The 20,092-nt window shown below is 48.0% G+C and overlaps 1 protein-coding gene across 11 annotated transcripts in view; it reads right to left on the minus strand.

Moving 5' to 3' along the window:
• Positions 1 to 332: 332 nt before the first annotated feature.
• The window catches only part of cpeb3 (cytoplasmic polyadenylation element binding protein 3), a 30,613-nt gene continuing 10,853 nt past the window's right edge, over positions 333 to 20,092 (minus strand). For 5 of the 11 annotated variants that reach the window (XM_084709201.1, XM_084709196.1, XM_084709204.1 and 2 more), the window contains 8 exons: positions 18,072 to 18,128; positions 15,398 to 15,424; positions 14,009 to 14,176; positions 13,354 to 13,443; positions 6,994 to 7,112; positions 6,706 to 6,820; positions 6,213 to 6,394; positions 333 to 4,650 (listed from right to left, as the gene is read on the minus strand). In XM_084709201.1, coding sequence (XP_084565327.1) covers positions 4,423 to 4,650; positions 6,213 to 6,394; positions 6,706 to 6,820; positions 6,994 to 7,112; positions 13,354 to 13,443; positions 14,009 to 14,176; positions 15,398 to 15,424; positions 18,072 to 18,128 — 986 coding nt within the window. In that variant the 3' untranslated portion in view covers positions 333 to 4,422. The remainder of the gene's footprint in view (positions 4,651 to 6,212; positions 6,395 to 6,705; positions 6,821 to 6,993; positions 7,113 to 13,353; positions 13,444 to 14,008; positions 14,177 to 15,397; positions 15,425 to 18,071; positions 18,129 to 20,092) is intronic. The other 6 variants (XM_084709195.1, XM_084709199.1, XM_084709197.1 and 3 more) reach the window with 4 other exon arrangements.

Consider the following 20,092-nt stretch of genomic DNA (forward strand, 5'->3'; position numbering starts at 1 on the left):
GTCCACAAACACACCTCTACCCATTAAACTATGCAGTGATTCTGAACATTTACATTCATACTTAAATACAATCACACCAATCGACATGGCCAGATGTACCCACAGGGGAAAACCTACTATCACTAATTTGAACGGGGGGAGGACATGCAACATGAGTGAATTATCTACAAGTTTGATGTTTCCCATCGAAAGAAGTGTTGTGACATCTATCATGGTCATACAATGTAGTTTACTATACACATTGGGGTTGAAGTACTTAGTAGTAGTTGCAGAAACAGTAGGAGTGGCAAGTAGTGTTGTACAGCTTCCATAATATAACATACTGCATACCATTCTCCATACTGTCATTTTATTTTATTGCCCATTTATTTGTTTACATTGCCAATCACTTAACATTAATTACCAAACGCTTATGTGTTTTTTTTTTCTCCTTAGATCATTGTCACACCAATGTAAGCAACATCAGCGAGTTAACACATAAAGCTTTGCATTTCAAAAATCTAGACATTTTAGTAACAATATTACAAAGGTTTTTCAGCTTCAAAAAATAAGTGAACAAACAAAAAATAAACTTTCTTAAAGAATTAGCATCATAAAATTAATTTATTCCAAGTAAAAATACAAAATAATATTAATGACATTGACCAGATATGAAAGTCTCCCCCACAAATAACTATTAATGGTTGAGAAATAAGTCTGTAAAGAAAATACGAAATAAAAATGAAAATATGTAAATATGTTTAAATTCTTTTCTTTTTTAGCAAAATCTCTAAAAATAATGAAAAATCTCTCAGTACAAAGGCTACATTACTACTGGAAGGTACTAGCATGTAGAGTAGGTAAATACACAGTAGAAAATGATTTTAGTGAATCACAATGCTTGCAATGAAAATAATTCTGCAATAAAGATTTATGCCTCTTTTTCTTTTTTTCTTCTTTTTTACAAACAGTACAAACAGTATTGCACATTACAACAAAGAATCAAGGTTCCTAGCCTTAAAAAATGGGACTAATTCAAGTCTTGCGTGAATAGAAGGCCACCATTCAATTGATGCACCTTGGGGGCTTTCGGTCAAGTTACAGGTGAAACACTTGTATTTTTTTGTTTTAAAAATAACATTCTTTTCTTTCCACCATCTGCTCAAGGACCTTCAAAAGTCTATTTTCAAACAATGTCAGGCTAACAAATCGGGGTATGTTGCTTTTACAAAACAAAAGGGAGCACATACTTTTAGGAAACATAAAAAAGTTTTCTTAAAAAAATAACATGAACAGAAGATTTCTTTCACAATTCTGGTCAGCATAGTAAATGATTGATTATAAATATACAAAACAAGGGAAGTATCTTCAGTTGTTTTCTCTGAGCACCTGATAGAGCAGATATTTCTATAGATCTCTTACTTGAGAACTTGTGTTTTCCTTGGGTCACTACCGCTTTTAGGGTTGTTTGGGGGCACCGTATTGCCACGGTGATCCGACCAGTGGGACACACACTAACCTCCTCTGTAATAAGGTAGACTCTGTACTTCAGCTAACTACATCATTATATTAAAGTTATAAAGCTCTAGCTCCTTCAGTTGATGTTTTTTCCAAAAATAAATCTTAAAATAAAAGCAAATAAGCATGATAAAAATAAAAATCAACCATCTGTTAAATCATTTCTCTCGAATAATTAAATTAATATATATTTTTTTATCTGAATAAACTTACTTTGAAAATATCAATTTCTCTCCTAATATATTTCAAAATTGAGGTATTGCAAAACATCATGTCAGTCAGAAAGCACACTTCTCCTTTTTTCTTTTAACAAAAAAAATTGCTGACTGTTGAAAACTGTCCAGATACAAAGAGTAGTGCATAACAAAATGTCTATCATAGAGAAGGAACAAACATAGAAAACCCTTCTGGGCGGGGAAAGAAATTTCACAAAAAATACCCAGAATTCACTTTCATAGGGATACTTATTATTACTCATTGTTTGCCTCTTTATATTTTTTTTTTTCTATAAGTAAAAAAAGTATCTTCTGTTTAGTTTTGATTAGTTTTCTTTTACCAGAAACAGTTTGCGACTAAAACCAAGAGAGTACGACTGCGGGGTGCCAGCACGGAACAATCACGACACACAGAAAGGGGGACGACACGTCTACTCGCAATGATGTAGGAGGATCCACATGGATTGTCCACAAAACTGCTAAAACCAGTGTAACTTAGCCCCCAACTCCATTGATCAAACCCGAGCCAACTCCAAATTCGACAGCCAATCCTTAGTTTGTAAGTGTTGCATTTAGATCTCTTAAATGCCCCCCTTTGCTCCCACCCTCCCTCCCACCCTCCCACCCTATGCAGTAGCGTCGCAGCCCATTCAACTGCACCCCATATACCATAGGTTTTTAATAAAAAAATATGTCCACCATTTTAGCAGGTCATTTTTTTCTACTTCAAGCTTTGCAGGAAAATCTGGATAAATATGGTAAACCCAGCTAGCACACATGTTCTGGCAATGTTATTACAACTCCGTAGCCGTGTAGTGAGAACATTATGTGCAGGCTGAGGAGGAGCTCTGTTTTCTAAACCACAAGTCTCCGGTAGCTTTAATGTTGTCTTTGCTCTCTCATCACTGTCTTTCTTCCTTTTTGCAATGACCACACAGATGCAACGATCTACCTTCCACCTCGAGGCCTTGAGGGTCGCATCAGCTTAGTTTCACCTGGGGTCTCTATGTGTTGGTGGTTGGTACAAGTTGAACAAGTGAGCTCTTTGGTTGTTTTGTTTTTTTTTGGGGGGGGGGGGGACGAGCTTACGCTTTGTCAAAAGGTGAAGACAGCAGTTGTGTTTGTGGGTCAAGCTCACGTTATTCTGTTTTGCAATTCATGTGTTTGGGTCATACTTTGTGTCAGTGTGTGTATGTGTGCATGTCGGTGAGTGTGAGAGGGTGTGTGTACTTGTTTGAATGTGAGTACAAGGTCGTATATACGTGTGTACACACTAGCTATGAAGTTTCACAGGACTTCTATGTCGGACATCAACAACAGTTAAAGCGAATCACAGTTCTAGGCATACTCAGACCTAACTACATACGGTATAAAAAATTGCACAATTATATTAACAATCACTGCAAAAAGTACTTCACCTATCAGAGTTTTAAATGGTATCCTACAATCTAATTGGATTGATTAATAATAAGGTTGTTTTTTCTCATCTGGTGGCTGTATGTTGATCACCGCCTAGCGGTGCTGAGACTGTCTGCTAGCACTGCCCTGTGGCATGGCATCTCAGCCAATCCAGTGCTGCCAGACCATCTCACTGGAGGCGTCTTTTTCTTTTTACCAGTCTTCCCTGTTAATTCCAGTTCCGTGCTAGTTATACGTACATCTATACTGTGTTGTGCAAACATGGGCAGAATTGAATAGTAGACATGATACTGAAAATCTATTGCATGCAGCAACCTGATTGAAATAAACATGCAGTTAGGGGCGAATCCCACCCCCCACCCTCCACCAAACTAGCCATCATATTCTAGGAGCGCCCCCTCCTCCTATGATAGCTTGTCATCTGTTAAACTGGGTGCCATTATAGTTGTTTGAACACCTTAGCCTGAATAAAGTACTATGGTATCTGGTAATACCATGGGTTTAGCAGCAAAAGCTATTGCAGCATTACATTTACATAACACTAAAATAATGTTATTACAAAAATAAAGACCTAGGAATTATAAGCAAATAAATCTGATTTCGCTCATGAGGTATTAAATACTAATATTTCAAAATGGAGAGCAAATATAGCCCATGTTATTTCAATCTGAGCTTCTATGGCCCACACTACTGGATAGTTGTTAAATCTTGCTACATCTTACGCCACTTATTATATTTTTCAGTATGCATTAATTTATTTTGCCTTTGGTAATTATTCATACTAGGGGCAATATTGTTGGAAAATAAGTGCATGCTCCTTTCACATGAAACGTAATTATCTATATAGATAGATATAAAACAAAACAATATACTTTTTACAGATATATGTACTGTATAGTTTCATCTTGGGTCTTACAGAGACACTAACCCACCCAGAACATGGAACTGAGAACTTGAAAACAACCAGGTTTTGGCTTACATACCAGCTCATGTGTGTATAGTGAGTTTTGTGCCAAAGTGCAAATTCTAAGCTGATAGACTTTCATGATTCATTTCCCCTCCTTATTTTCAAGGGTACACTAGACAAAATAGTTTAGAGCGGTGTGGTTTGAAAAAGAAAGACCTATGTATTTGTTCCTATCCTTTTAGCTGTTGAAGAGATGGGGGAGGAGGGAGCAGAGCGGATTGGTGGGTACAGGGGGTAGGGAGGTTCTCAGCGCTGTCCCTGGTCGTGGGGGGCGGGAGGGGGCGGTTCTGGGAGGTGACCAGGGCAGGGCTGGTCCTGGCCCCCTCAGCTCCAGCGGAAGGACACGTGTCGAGGGCGGTCCCCCCCTTCCTTCACCAGTGGCTTGTGGAACTCTCGACCAGCCCGGGAGTGAATGCTGGCCCAGCAGTACTCACAATAGTACTGCAGGCAAGTGACATTGGCACAGAAGAAGGGGGCAAACTTGCCTCCGCACCGCGCCCCCTGGCACTCGTCACACATCTGGTCATCCAGGACGTACGGCTTCACCTCCACCTGAGGTCAAAGGTGAAACAAAAAAATGATTTGTCTTCTCTTTATGCTTTCAAGTTTTTCCCTTGAGACCAAGAGTCAACTTGCTATCAGGTCATGAAACGTGTTTGATCTTTCCTGCTGTAGCGTTACATGGGTCGCTGTGCTTCACTGACCTATTAGTCTATTTTCCGCTAAGCACTTGGGAATCAAACCCATCGCCTTTCCAAACCAAAACAGAGCTCCGACACAGAGGCAGGCACACTCCTCCCACACACGGGAGCACCGAACCTGACCATCCATCCGAGGATCATAGCAGCGTAGTCATGGCGATGCCTTGGAGAGAGAGCGAGGGAGGAGGAGGGGGCAGCTAGTGGAGGCGTCTCCTCCGTAGCGTGTCATGACAGTGTAATGACGGGCTATCAGACCCTGCATCAGCGGCTTCCTTCTCCACTTAGCTTAAGGGGAACAAACACCACCCCCAGAGCTCTACAGTGAAAAGCCCAGGTCAGGAGAGGACAAGGCCGGGACAGAGGAGCCGCCAGCACACCTGGGCTGTTAACAGCCATCATCACCTCAGTGAACAGCACAGAGGGGCTAGCCTCAGATGATAAGAGTCTCACTTGTTCCATCATTAAGAGCCATGTACAGTTAATGGAGTGATTGTGGCCCCGAAGGACGATTAAATATAAGTCCTGAGTTGGGGCACTAATCACAATGTAATAAGAAGAACGTTGAGTGCTTGCTCACTAAGAACCTGGGTGTGGTATTTGAGGGATGTGGAGTGCATGATAATGGGAAAGAGGGGTCCGTCTAGAGTAGCCTCTAGCCTCTCTACCTCCCCCCTCCACCCCCTCTTACTGGCCCCTCAGCCCCAGACCATTAAGGGTATCTGGAGAAAACATTTCTCTCTTGCTCTTTGGCCCTCACACCATGGTTGTGGCTGGGGAATCAGGATAATGAGGCACTGCAATGCAGAGGAGATCTAATCTATAGGCCATTAAATGCCTCATTACTCAAGTCCACGTCCATGACATTGGCCATTATGGGAGAGCAGAACTAGGATCTGCAGTGTAGCGCCACAGAACCAAAGTTCTAGTCAGAGCGAGGCCTGTGGTGTGATGACAGCCGGGAGGAAGTGTGGACAGCCCGGCCAGACAGAGCCTAGGATCCCTGGCAGACGCCCAGTCTTGGTTGGTTACCGTCAGCCATGCACTGCTGCTGCTGCTATAGGCTAGATGGCCAAAGAAAAGCCCAAAATAGCCAGGCAGAAGTGAATATATACATGTATAGGAAACTCCTATAATTAACTAGGCCCACGTCGGCAACTTAAAACATCTGTCAGCCGTCCAAAAGCCAAAGGCTGCCGTGATTACATGGAGGACTGCTGGAGACCAGAGGCTCCCTGTGCTCCAGGCTGGGGGCTGGACGGTTGGGTGGAAACCACTAATGACTGTTGGATGGATGGATGGCGAGGCTCCACCAGAGGTTTCGATCTACAGCAGCCTGTAGGACCCAGCATAGGATTCGGGGGAACCCTCTAGGGGAGGGCCATTGAGAACACAGTAGCCCATGACCTCACTCACCCGTTTGTCAATGTCGTTGTGCTGCAGCTGAACGAATCGAGCGCTGATGGCAGCGATGTAGCTCTGCTGATTGGAGAAGGCCACACGGCCCGCCCCCTTGGGGTACTTGAGCTCCGGGTCAGTGTCAATGCCGGCGTAGCAGACGCCCCCATACAGCCTGTCCATGATCATGGCAAGCTCCACTAGGAAGGACAGAGGGAGGAAGGTCTACATGAAAGAGATGTGGAACCTTTTTTTGCGTGATTGAGGATTTCTATCATTGTCTGATTCATCATCATCTGACTTTGGTTTTTCCCTGGTCATACTAGCTGAGGTCACGCCACAGGAAGTTCATCACCCAGCTTCTTGATGTTCTCGAGTTCATCATTGGGTTTCTTGAACTACACTGATTATGGCAAACAGCCTTTACGGTATGTGCTTGCCTCATGGCAGACTTGCCTCAGTTTTCGAAAGCACAGGACAGGAAGGAGACATGCTTCAACCAATCTCTCACCTGCACGCAGAGGCCGGGGCACGCCCCCCACAAAGATGGTCTTGCGGGGGTCCAGGGGCTGAGAGCCGTCCATCACAAAGTCACTGTCACTCAGATTCCAGGGGCGGATCTGGACCTGGGACAGGGGGAGTAAACGTGTCACGAGACAAAAAATTCTACAGGAGTAACCCCCTTAAAAAGACTTGCATTCTATTCGATACATTTGAATGTGGCCAATAGGAGTTTAGAAAAACACAAAAAACTTGTGAAAAAGAAAAAAAAAAAAAAGGTTTTATGGTGATTACTCACTGGCTTGTCTTTGATGGTGGGGCTTGACACACACAGGTAGAGCTTCCCGTCTTCTTCGATGCAGGCGTCTATCAGGGCCTGGACCGAGGTCTCCTCCTGGAACAGCAGGAAGGCATAGCCTGGGACAAACAGGGAAGACACGGAACAGAAACATCTCTCTTACAGTCGCTGCATTGTACGGGTTTTACAGTCAAGAACTCATGATCAAGCCTCAGCTTCTAAGCTTAGGCTCTCTTAGCGGGAATCTTTTTTTTTTTTTTCATAGTCATCAGTCTTTACACTAACTGCACTGTGCGATTTTCCTGTTGTAAACTTGTGACTAGGCACGGGAATTAATTGCGGCCCAGAGTGTCCTCTCTTGACAGCCATAGAACTGCAGTCCCGAAGATCATCCATCTCTACTCCCCAGCCCTGGTTCATTTCCCAGCTCCCATAAGTCAGCTCAGCCCTTTCCACTTGAGCTGACACAGCTGAGACTGGCCCACCATTATAAAAAAGAGCCATGCAAAATTGATCAGGCTATACTCTCCAAATCTTTTTGAACATTTGGGGCCTGGGGAGATTTCCTCCCACGAACGGCTGAAGGAAGGACAAGAGAGATGGAGAGCACCTCGGCGTGCGTTATCAAACGATGCATTATTCAGGAAAAGAGTTTGTCTGAGGTCATTCTGTCGGTTTGGGAGAGAAAGACTAAGTTAACTTATGGCGGTGTTATGTGTGGCTAATGAACTCAGCATACTGCCATTCTGGAACCCTTCATAAGTTGCAGGACAGGAAAGGGTAATGTAGGGCAGGACAGGGTCAAATCGGGCAGGGCAGGGCAGGTTGGATAGGAAAGTGCAGGACAAGACATGGTAGAGCACGGTAACAGGGCAGGGCAGGGCACAACAGGGCAAGGTAGGACAGGGCAGCCTGTGCAGGCTCACAGGACACATGGTGCAGAGGCCTCTCCCACGAGTCCCAGGCTCTGGTGTCAGCAGTGAACGGCTCTGCTTTAAGACACGCTCACACATACGACACTCGCCTTGCATTCAGACCGATGAGACGCGTGCACACGCACCCCAAGGCACACGCACACGCCGCTAGCGATAGAGGAGGAATGGGTAGAGAGGAATGTGCAACTGTCATGTGTTAGAGCAAGCATTCCTGAGTTTAACTGCAGCAGATGAAGAGGGGAGGGGGAAATACTGACTCAGCAGACGCAGTCAACTGTGGTATGAGGGGATGTCTGTGTGTGTGTGTACACACAGAGAGAGAGAGAGAGAGACAGAGAGAGAGAGAGAGAGAGAGAGAGAGAGAGAGTGTAACGCAGGTGACCATGCAAGCGTGCCACTTTGGCTAACATCTTCCTGTCTTTCAGTGGGGCCTTGTCTTACTCATCAACCCACCATGGTACAGCAGCCAAGACACCATTCAAGAAGGAGTCCACACACACACACACACACAAACTTGAGTATGCACCTATTTTTGTCAGAAGGTGTACATTGTGTCTCTGGTGAGTCTCTCACACACAGTCCTTTTTATGCACACACGTCAGTGACGTCGCTTTCCTTTTCTCCCCTGCTCTCACACCCACACACACACACACCTTCCCATCGCTGCCTGCGTCAGGGCAGTCACACAGCCCCGGAGGTCAATGCTGTAGCTAGACGTCAGTGACATGGCTGGGTAATCACATCAGAGAGGGAGAACGAAACCGAGAGAACAAAACACAGAGAGAGAGAGAGAGAGAGAGAGAGAGAGAGAGAGAGAGACATAGAGAGACACAGAGAGAGAGACACAGAGAGAGAGAGACAGAGAGAGACACAGAGAGAGAGACACCGAGAGAGAGAGACAGAGAGAGAGAGACAGAGAGAGACACAGAGAGAGAGACACAGAGAGAGAGAGACAGAGAAAGACAGAGAGAGACACAGAGAGAGAGACACAGAGAGAGAGACACAGAGAGAGAGACACAGAGAGAGAGAGACAGAGAGAGAGAGAGACAGAGAGAGAGACAGAGAGAGAGAGATACACACACAGAGACAGAGCAACACACTAACAAGGGTACAACGGGAATCACTGAGGAAAAGCACTGTAAACACAGTACATCAAGCCTGTAATCGACTAAGTGGCTGAGCACACAGGCCTGTAAGCAGATGCACCATCCAGTGGAGTGCACACTCGTCACTGTCCAAATGGCAATGTTCTTGCAGAGCACTAAGTCACTTAAGTCCAAAACCTGGACTGAAAACACCCAGTTCAGCCACACAGCAGTATAAATCACATCAACCACAACCCCTTAGGAACAATTCGTCTAAGTTTCCCTGACATTGGGTAACTTGGGTAAAAATGGCAAATCGGGATAATGGAAACAATGTGCAACTGTGCATCCCCACCCCCCACCCCCCCACCCCCCTCCCTCCAGCAAACACAAGTATAGGCTTCCTCAGAGCCTGCCCGCTTCATTACATAAAGTTTGTCATCAGGGGGTGGGGGTGGGGTCATGTGGTCTTGAGCTCACATCCCCTCCTGAAAAAGACTGCAGTCTCAAAAAGTAGGATGAAAAGGCAAACGGGAGCCAACAACACAGCTAGAGTAGGGAACAGTGTGTTCCATCCCAGGGCAGCAGAGAGAGAGAGGGGGGGGGAGGAAGGAGACTGGGAGGAAGTGGAGAAAGGTGGACAGAGAGAGAGGGGGACAGAGGACAAAGTAGAAAGAGAGAAACACCAACAAACAGCATGAAGAAAAGAAAGAAAGAAAGAAAAAGAGCGACTCCAGAAAACCAGCCTACGCAGATGGGAGAGAAGAGGAGACGGAGAGCAAAGGAGAGAGGGGCTGCACGAGGAGAGTGAGGGAGAGGAAAAGAACTGGTGAGGGAGAGAAGAGCGTGGAGTTGGCACAGGGAGACGAGGGGCAGAGCTGGAGGTTAGAGAACTGGAGGAAGGGGCTAGCCTTAGCAGCTAACTGAAGGAGGCAGTTCTTGGCTGTGGTTACTGGTACACCATGTTCCCTCTCAGAGTCAACTGTATAGGATTAACTTCTGTCACCTTCCACCAACTCCAAGGCTATCAAAACCAAATCTGAAAAGCACACACTCTGAGCTTACGTCAGAGACCATGCCATTCATTATGCAATGGTCCGTTATGCAGAGAACAAAATGGGTAAGGTTACTGGACTACAGAGCAAGGCTGGTTCTATCCGCTCGCACACACACACGCACGCACACACGCACACACACACACACACACGGCTTGAGGGTTCTGGGACTCGGTCTATGCCCAGTACAGTGCTACTGAGCCTTCCTGTCTGTGTTCCTGTGTCTCCCTCAGCCTTACGCAGTGCAGGGGCTTACACCCTGAGACGAGGAGAGCAGATCTGCAGTGGCTCGTGCCTCAGATCTCTAGAGCTTTGCTGCTGAGCTCCTTCCTTCTAGGAGGGGAGAAGGAAAACACACTGGCAGTGGCAGCGTTCTGCAGCGTGAAGAATCCTGTTTACAGATTAAAACCTGAGTGGAGGACGGCCTCTATGGTTCCCGTAGCCAAGAGTGACCTCACTGACTGTTTGCCTCACTAATGGCACAAAGAACGGCTTGGACTCACCGAGGAATGACACCGGTTACCTCACCCGCAATTAGGATACAACTTGACTTTATTTATGACGCATGATGTCCAGGACTTTATCGAATAAACCAAATGACACTGCCATGTCCTCAACTCCAAAGCTCTCTGAGGTCGACCTCGTTATTGTTGTCACCATTGAACATGGTGCTGTTCCCTTAGATCAGGATTTAAACCCAGACAACAACACACAGAGTGTGACAATGTGGTACAGTGTCGTGTCTGTTGAAATGAACAGTGACACCTCCTGATCAGGGCTAATCTTCTCAGGAAACACTCTCTCCTCATTTAGATCCCCGCATTACGCGAGGGAGAGAGCACCCACGATTTAAACAAAGGACCGGAATTTCCAGGGACTTCCAAATCTATAAAAGGAATATCTAGGCATAGGTGGGATGATGATGAGGAGAGAGAGCTCCCAACACAGCGGAGCGACAAACACACGAGCCAACATGCAAACGTCTCTAGTCTGGAAGCTGTCTGACAGGCAGACTCCCAGCCTGGCCACGGATGTGCAGTAGATCTTAATGAGAGGTAGGAGGAGGGGTGAAACCCCGCAGACAAAACCACAGAGGGACGTAATTCTGCCTCCGAATGTAAACAAAGGAGGGAGGGAGAGAGGGAGAGGGGGGGGGGGAGGAGGAGCACAGAGGGAGCCAGACACGGGTGCTGGGACCCCCCTGACCTTGGACCAGGCTGGTGCCCCTGGCCCTCGTGCCAGCCAGCCAGGGTAGGCCTAACTACAACCCCATTCAGAGGCAGATAAGCTTCCATCATTCAGACTCCAGCATGAGGGCACTTTAGGCTAAAAGCAGACAGTCTAAATCCTAGAAGTGCTTCCCCACCACCGCCTCCTCCTCCTCTCTACCTCGATGAGGCCACAGACAGAAATAGCTCGCTAGCTTTTGGAGCTCACCGCTGCCAGGGGCGTCCAGACTGGACTAAAAGAGCAGGTATGCTCAGGGGCTCCATGGTGACCAAGCCCATCCATCAGGGACGTCATGGGACAGTCACGCAGGCAGAGAGAGAGAGAGTGGGTGAGGGTCTGAGAGCGATGGGGTGGGGTAAGCCCTGGGACCAGGGGACCTAGGTAGAAATGATGCAGTGGCCCATGAACTGCCCTTCCAGCTGCCGAGAGAGGATTGTGTCAGACAAGTCACCTGCTGAGAGCCGACTGAAGACCTAGAGCTTGATGGAGCATGGCCTGGCCTGGGGAGCCACAGCGTGACTCATCCACAAACTCAAAACAGAGTTTCATAATAGTATGGAGACACATAACTGCAGTTTAAGTACATGGCAGGATGGAAAAGTGACCAGCATCTTTCCATTCGGTCAGTCTGGAAGGACATTTAATAGGACGAGAGGAAGATGACCTCTTGATGTAAATCCCACATCTGCGGAGCACCAGCAACCGACCATGTGAGACACACACACACACATAATCATGTGCATATGGGTTCTCACAAACCTCTATGTCATTAGCGCTGAGAATGCTGCCATTGGGCGCCAGTCCAAACTCTGTTGCTAACGCTAATGTGCCGAGTTCACACTGCAGCATTAGCATTGCACAGTAAACATGAGAGTTCAGCACTTTCACTTGGCTTCCCACTTTCTACACAGGAAAAGAGTCTTTTATTAAAACACGTAGGTGGTCGCATGGCACCACAAACCGTGTGGGTGCTAACAACGAGAGGTGGTTTCCTTTCGGCTAACCAATGTTCTGCCCCTCCCTGCTCTAACCGTCCCCTTACAAGGCATCCTCCAGCCTTCTGACTCATTCCCCTAAAAGGATGCCACATTTTCCCTCTTGAGCTTTGGGTTTTGTGAAAAGAAGTGCCTCCACCACCCAACCCCACCCCCCAAATTATACAAATAAAACAAGGAAGCAAAAATATTGGAAGATGGAGGGAGGGAAATTGGCAGAGTTTTCGCAGCTTCTCCAGATGCAGCGTATTACCATCTGCCTGAGGAATGCTAACTATTTCCAGCCAGGCTTTAATAGCTTCCCTAATATGACACAGAGCTGGGGCAAGTGTGGTCTAGCTAGCCCAGCTAGGGCTAGTCTAGGATGGTCTAGCTGGTCTAGCAAGAGCCAGATGGTCTAGGGTGGACTAGCTGGTCTTGGGTTTACTAGCTGGTCTAGCAGGGGCAGCTGATCTAGCAGGGGCAGCTGGTCTGGGGTTTACTAGCTGGTCTAGCAGGGGCTAGCTGGTCTGGGGTTTACTAGCTGGTCTAGCAGGGGCTAGCTGGTCTAGCAGGGGCAGCTGGTCTGGGGTTTACTAGCTGGTCTAGCAGGGGCTAGCTGGTTTAGCAGGGGCTAGCTGGGGTCATGTGAGGCTCTGAGGCCAGAGGGCAGTGCCAGATGAAAGCACTCCTCTGCTCTGGACACCTGTCTAAATGAAAGTGAGGAGTGGGGGCCCGGAGACACTCCTCACCCTCCTAAGGTATTCTTCAATCACACAAACACTCTCCAACCACCTGGTCCCAGAGCTGCGGGCTCTGGACGAGCTTGCGGGAGACCCAAGTGTGTGTGTGTGTCCTTGCCTGTGACTGTGCATGTATATCCCTGAGATAACTGCAGGAGGCTGTTTAAATAAGCAGACACCTCTGTGACCCACCCCGGGTGATACAGGAATTCTGGGTAACATGAACTCTAGTACACACAACTGGCTGTGAAAAACACCAGCACTCTGTTCTCTACTCTGTAGCTGTGGACGCTGAGCCGCCCATTAGATGAAAAGATGGACAAAGAGGGAGGTTTTACCTTTAGGTGGAAAGTATGACTTGCTCTCCGCTTTGTGGGGCCAATCCACCACCAGGTGCCCATAGCGACGGAAGCTGTTGGTGATCTCATCTGTTGAAATGGGGACACAGAGATAGGATAGGTTCATTTGGTCCTGAAAGAGATTCACCATGGCAACAATTCATTACGATACGCATGTCAAGCAGGCTGACTAGAAAATAGTCTATGCATACCCAGACAGTGCATGTCATTACTGCACTGCAGTTTCTATTTCAGCTGCGTTTTGCTCAACATGACTCCCTTCTTCTGGGCTCATTGTCCCATGGAGACTCATTAATATTTCAAGAGACCATGGGCAAGCATAGGGAGCATCGCTTTTTTTTGTGTGCGTACGTCTCCCATGAATGCCACATTGAGCAAAGTCACCATTCCAGATCCCAAGTGTCCTTACCGCCTCAAGCATTCTTCCCACTGTGGGAACAACAACCATCACACATCTGCTGCCAGACTAGCAGCCTGCTCCCGGCCAGAAACCACCAGGGTGTAACCAGCCCACAGAGCCAGGGACCCAGCTCTCTCTCTGGGATACAAGACACACAGGCTACCCCCGCAGACAACAGAACCAGCAGGGCGGGCCTGCCGTCCCAGATCGGGCTTGCGATTGGTGGAGACGTACCTTCGTCAATGTCGGGGGGCAGGCCTCCGACGAACACCTTCCTGGAGTAGCGCTCCATCCTCTCGCCGTTCTGACAGCGCGTCGGGGAGTTCAGCCCAGGGGTCAGCGAAGGATCCCCGTGGCCATCATCGAGGAAACCGTCCTCGAAGGGAAAGAGGGATGAGCGGCCTACGTCGGAGAAAGAAGAGAGGGAAGTCGGCGGGACAGTAGAGAGGAAGAGAGAGAGGGAACAAGGAAGGCAGGAGGGGGGGGGGGGGGGCAGATGGTATATGAGACAGAGGAAGAATGCACATCTAGTGTTATCACAGAGCCAACAAACAATAGCCCACTACTGTAACATGCTGCATAAGCCCTCCTTGTAATTCACATGGGGTATGTCCTCCTCAGTGCCCCACCCCGAACCAGTCCGATCCAGTGTCTGTGTCGAAACCGTCAAATAACATAGCGTAGGAATAACAAGGGTATTCAATTATTGGGGATAGGATGGAGGAACAGCGGGTGGAACTGGGGAGGGGTATAGAGAGGACCGCTACAGGCCACAGCCCATGGAACCGCTGTGTTGAGATGGTAGTGCAGTGGTATGGATGTGGGAGATGTTGATTCCTCTAGGAGCTCATCTCCATAAACTCAGTGTACTCAGTGAGCATAGTGTGTGTGTGTGTGTGTGCTAATGCAGGGCTAACCCAGTCTAAACATCCTTAAAAACATTTAAATACAGGCACAACGTTGCAACACCAGTTGCAAACACCAACCACAGCTTTCCACGTTAAGGATCGGCGGAATTAGTTGAACACTCCACAATCAGAGGCATGTCTCCAACAGCAACCATTGCCATTCAAGACATGAATCATCCTTTCTGAGTCAGCATACTTCCACAATCTTTGAAATGCTGGAAGGAACACTATAACCTGGGAGCTATTTCAAAGATGATTGTTAGAAGTGATCTGGATTTGTCCGTTTTGATCATGTTATTCATTCACTTGGGCACCGGCTATGCTTGTGAATACATGGCGGATCCACAAACAGTCACAGTGATGCCATACATGTCACAGGTAGCACAATGACTCAGAACAACAGAGAGAAAACAAAAGCTGTACAATTGATTTTGTTTCTCTCACGCTCATTAAGCAAAAAAAGATTTAAAAAATCAAGATTAGGCCATTTTATCATCCCCAATCCCAGACCTTATTAAAGGCAATGATGAGAAAAAAACAAAAACAAAAGAAGCGTGTCAAATTAATATGATTTCATCCAATCAAGGCGGAGATGAAAGCAGATGGTGACATCCCACTAGAACTCCCGGGCTGTAGAGAGCGAGCTAGCTTTAATGTTGATTGATCCCCTTTTCAGTATGACAAGCAGAAACCCAGAGAAGACTCCACACATTACCTCTTCTGCGGCCATAACTCCTGGCTGCTTGTGTTCACAAAAAGAGGGAGACAAAAAGGAGAAAGAGAGAGAAACAGAGGGGGAGAGGGGGATGAGGAGGAAGAGACAGAGACATGGGTTTTGTGGGCAACACAAACCAGAAACATCACCAAGGCAACAGTGAAACCACAGACGACCACACCTAACCGGTCGGTCGGCAGTGGGGGAGTTATTATGGTCTGGCCTTGGCCAACAGTAAACCTGTAACACCTGCCCTGGTAACAGGCTAGACTTGTGTAGGGAAGGCGAGGTTAGTGCAGAGAGGTCTGAAATATGTCCAGACATGACTGACTGTCTAGGCTGTAATCCAGCTAGATGATGTCATCGCCGTTAATAAATGCGTAACAGATCACATATTCTAATTTCTGGTGTGAATATTCATTACTATGACGGGGATCACACAATTGAATCGAAATGACAGAATGAAGGCTGCAGCAGCTCTTGCTGGTTAGTCATTATCATGGACTGGTGAAACATTAGAGCAATTCAGAGGAGAGGCCAGGCGTGAGTGGAAACTTCCCACAGGGTAAGGAGGAATGGAGCGAGGAGGACTGACTGACTGACAGGCTGGCTGGCTGGCTGGTGGGCAGGGCAGGAGAGGGGAGGACAGCACTAAAAGGGGAACTGGAGAGTACAGTAGAGTGACAGTGCAGGCCCGATCCGGATCTAGAAAGCAGGACAAAGGTCTCACCACCCATAGTGACAAGGCTGACACCAACGTTCTCTCTAAGGACTGCATCCAAGTTGGGAAAAACAGTTTGTGTGCGTGGTTGCTCAACTCTTCCTAAATGAGATGAATAGAAGTCTCACAGTGCCTCAGACAGAGCACACAACAGGTAGAAGAGGATCCAATCCCTCCAGACAGCTGGGGAACCTCAGACTAATATATCCTTTACTGACTCTCTCATAGTCATGAGTCACAGTGCAGACAGTCATCTCCTAAAACCAATATGTCTCTCCATTGTGCCCATGTCATTGTGTGCCTACCCCCTCCACCTCGGCTCTGGAAGGAGATATTGTCTCCAGAACTCTTCTCTCACTAGTTTTTCATTAAACCTCTCTCACCCGGCCAAGACCGGAGCGCCACAAGGTTCCACACTCAGAGCTCTCTCTGTCACTCCTCGACGTAAACAAAGGCGCTTAGCAACGACGGGGATATGGTGGAACGCATGTTCTGTGAGAAGTGGTGGTTTGGTAAACTGTGTCGGTCGGGCCGGAGAGAGAGAGAGGGGGAGAGAAAGTGAAAGGGCAGTGACACCTCTAATGAGATAGGGAAGACTTTAAAGAGTAAAATGGAGTCTCAGTGGTTCCTCAGGGCATGATGAGTGGATGTGCCCGGCAGAGCCTGGCTTCAGAGCATCTGTCACACAGAGGAAGGGAGGGCAGGCCTAACTGGAAGATGTCTCCTGTCCTTCTCTGCAACACTTCAAAAGAGAATGCCAGGAGACCCATACATGCTGGGGACCTTTACCACTGGATCCTCCTCTTCCATCTTAGCCACTTAAGAGCAGTTTCGAGACCGATGAGAGCAAAGGTTTCATTGCTGGCTCCATTCATTTGAGTCCGAGGCAGAGAGGAGGAAATAGGATCAACTACATGAGCCACCATCCCCAGCTTCCGAAGCGTGGCTGTCTAAACCCATCAAAAGCTACAAGCAGGAGGGCTTGCTCCAGCAGACTGCTGAGACGCTTGCAGCTCTGGGCCCCGGCATCAGCCCACTTTAACTGCCATAGAATGTGTTTCCCTTCGGGGCCCACGATGAAAAGGCGAAACAGAGAGCTAAAATGTTCACGTTGCCGTCAAGCTGTGACAGCAGTGTAGGAAGCTCCGGGAGGGCTTGCTTTCTTATTAAGATGACAGATCCCCTGCTTCCTGTCCTCCTCTGCCTTTTGCGCTCGCCCTTTCCCCCCTTTCTCTCTTCTTTTCTCTTCCTCTCACATCCATCCCTTTACTGGGAGACCTCACCAGGCAACTGAGGAGAACCAGAGCCCTACTTCCAGATGTGTGAGGTTTAACAGTCCCAACCCTGAAGTTTACACTAGGCCGAAGGAGGAAGCCTATCCTTCACTCGCGGCCACTGGTGTGAGGAGAAACACTTGCTTCTCTCGACTGGCCTCGACTTGAGGCTGCGCTTGGCTCAACCCCATGGCCTCAGGAGCCGGGCAGAGTGTTTCCAGGTCTGTCCCATGTCTCCATCTGCTAGGGGGGAGGCTAGTCTTACAGGTTGAGGGTATTTTTAGACGTGGTATTCAGATGACTATGTCCCGTCCCCCCTCTCTTGGGGTCTATGCTGGGTTTATCGTGTCAGGAGGGTAACACCTGGCAGGGGGCAGGAGCCCTAGCCTGGGTGGGCACCTGCTCTCGTCTTAACGGCCTCATCACCTTTGGAGAGCTTTCAAGCCGTCGAACGTCAACGTCACTGTGCGGAACGTCATGTTCATTTAGTGTTTTATGGCACAATGGAAAATCATCAAGCGACACAGTAACACCAGTTGAGTGCTACGCTAGCGCTGAAATGAAACCCACACACAGTGTATCCATTGATACTGAGGGGACACAAGGCATGTGGTGGTGGGGGGGGTGGTGGGGGGTGGGGGGTGAGGGAGAACAGAATTGTTTTTGAAGTCGTACTCACTGTTCAATGGCATGATGTGGTCTGCTCCAGGGTGGTGAAAGTTGAGGCCCATGCGCCCTGGAGGAGAACAGCACACTGGAGATTAGACTCCTATCTGTTCAGCAGCTCAGCACAGTGCTCCACACTCACAGCAAGCCCCTGTTCAAACACGTAGCATTGCCACATACATTTGACGAATCATAGAAACCCCAGCGTGACGTTATCTCGAAGACCATACTGGGTGCAACTGGGGTGTTTATGTTTTTGTAGTGAGCTGCACAGCTGAGCTGAAACGGCCCCGTTCAAAGACATCCACAAACAGAAGGGGGACAAACACGACGGAAACAGACACTTCTCTCTCCCTCTATACCTCTCGCTCACACTCCCTCACGTGTCACAGGCATAAACAATGGAGGGCCTACAATACCAAGAATTTTACAAAGCAGCCATTCTGCTCTGGTGACAATGTTAGAGTGTCACAAGGCCCCGTCTGTGGTGCGCTGCTGTGTGTGTGGGGTGTGAGTGTGTGTGTGTGTGTGGGGTGTGACTGTGTGCCTGTCAGACATCACAGCCTATCGCCCAGCCCAGCCTCAGTACACATGGTTATTAATGTTGGGCCACGATCCTACAACAGTCAAACTGTCATGTCAACCGCCTAGACCAACACAGCGCCGTCAATGAGACGCACCCTCAAACCTTCCAAGTGCTTTTCCTTTCGACGTGCCTAAACTGGCTGGTGAGCAACACTCAAAACATAGACCTATCGTGAGGAAATGAGAAATGAGGCAAGCACTTGGGAGTGGAGGATATTTTCACATCCATTACCCAACAAAGAATCTGAGAGGAACGAGACGGCCCCTGAGCTGGGTGCAGGTTTAAACCCAGAGCTTCAAGCCCAGCTGCCGTGGCCCAGCTCCTGGGGTGTCTCTACACGGTGGGAGCACGGCAGAGCCTGGGGCTTCCATCTACATTTACCACTTTATTAATAGCACCATCAACTGTCACTGAAAGAGATGGAGTGGTTGGGAGGCAAGCTGGAATGGCGTAAGCGAGGCGAGGCGTCAAAAGTTTCAAAAGCAAGCCTAGGCTAAGAGAGGGCCGACGATGGCCTTCCAAGAGAGAATGAAAGAGATGGGAGGTGCTTCTATACCAACAGATGCATGCAACGGATTCTTAGACGTTGATTTCCTCACTCTTTTCTGCCCATACGGATCCATGAAAAGGCAGGTTTGAGCCAAATGCCACAAACGTCTGCTTCGAGGGCCAGTGTTGTGAAATGTGCAAGTGGGTGGGCTTGTTGGGCCATCAGCATTTCAACATTTGTGATGCTCAAAACGGATGCAAACAGGTCCCAAACTATTTAGTTGTCGTTCATCCTTACATGGAGTCAGTTACCACTGTTTCTCAATTAGCCTCTCTCAGAGAATATCCTCATACTACTTCCTGTGGAGGTAATTACCCTTTTTGAAAGTTGCGAGTGTTGATTGTAAGCATTAACACAACCAACACCATCATTCTGTTCCAGCAGCCTGGCCGTATTAGGGGTGACAAAAGCTCTACACTGCTTGTAAATAACTGGGGTCCATAGTAAACCAGCCATTTTGGGGTTTGGGGGGGTCCAGTTGCCCCGCTAAAAGGCCTAAAATAGCTCTGGGACTGTGCCATCTGCTTCCCCAGTTGAGTGCTGTTGCCTTCGGACACTGCTCCTGTGACATTTACTCAACTAGGGCTTGGACTATTCTGGGCCTGTGTGTGATCACTGGGACAGGGGCCTGCCCGGCTCTAGAAAGACATGTCATCCGTTTCCTTGGGAACAAAGCCAGCTCGTCCCCAGACATCTTGTGAAGTGCTGACTGACCAATGACCTCAGCCTAGCCTCCTGGCCTGGGCAGTAGAGTGACAGGAAGACTGGGCTGGCAACTGACCTGAAGAACCCAGTGAATCTATCCATGGCCCAGACCAATAATAGGATCTGACTGGGATGTAGGCTAATGCTAGCAAAGACAGCGGAATGGGTTAAAGTTCCCTCCAGACTCTGCGCC

Source organism: Hypomesus nipponensis, chromosome 11 (genome assembly GCF_054491055.1).
Source record: "Hypomesus nipponensis isolate SF chromosome 11, ASM5449105v1, whole genome shotgun sequence".
Classification (NCBI taxonomy): Eukaryota; Metazoa; Chordata; class Actinopteri; order Osmeriformes; family Osmeridae; genus Hypomesus; species Hypomesus nipponensis.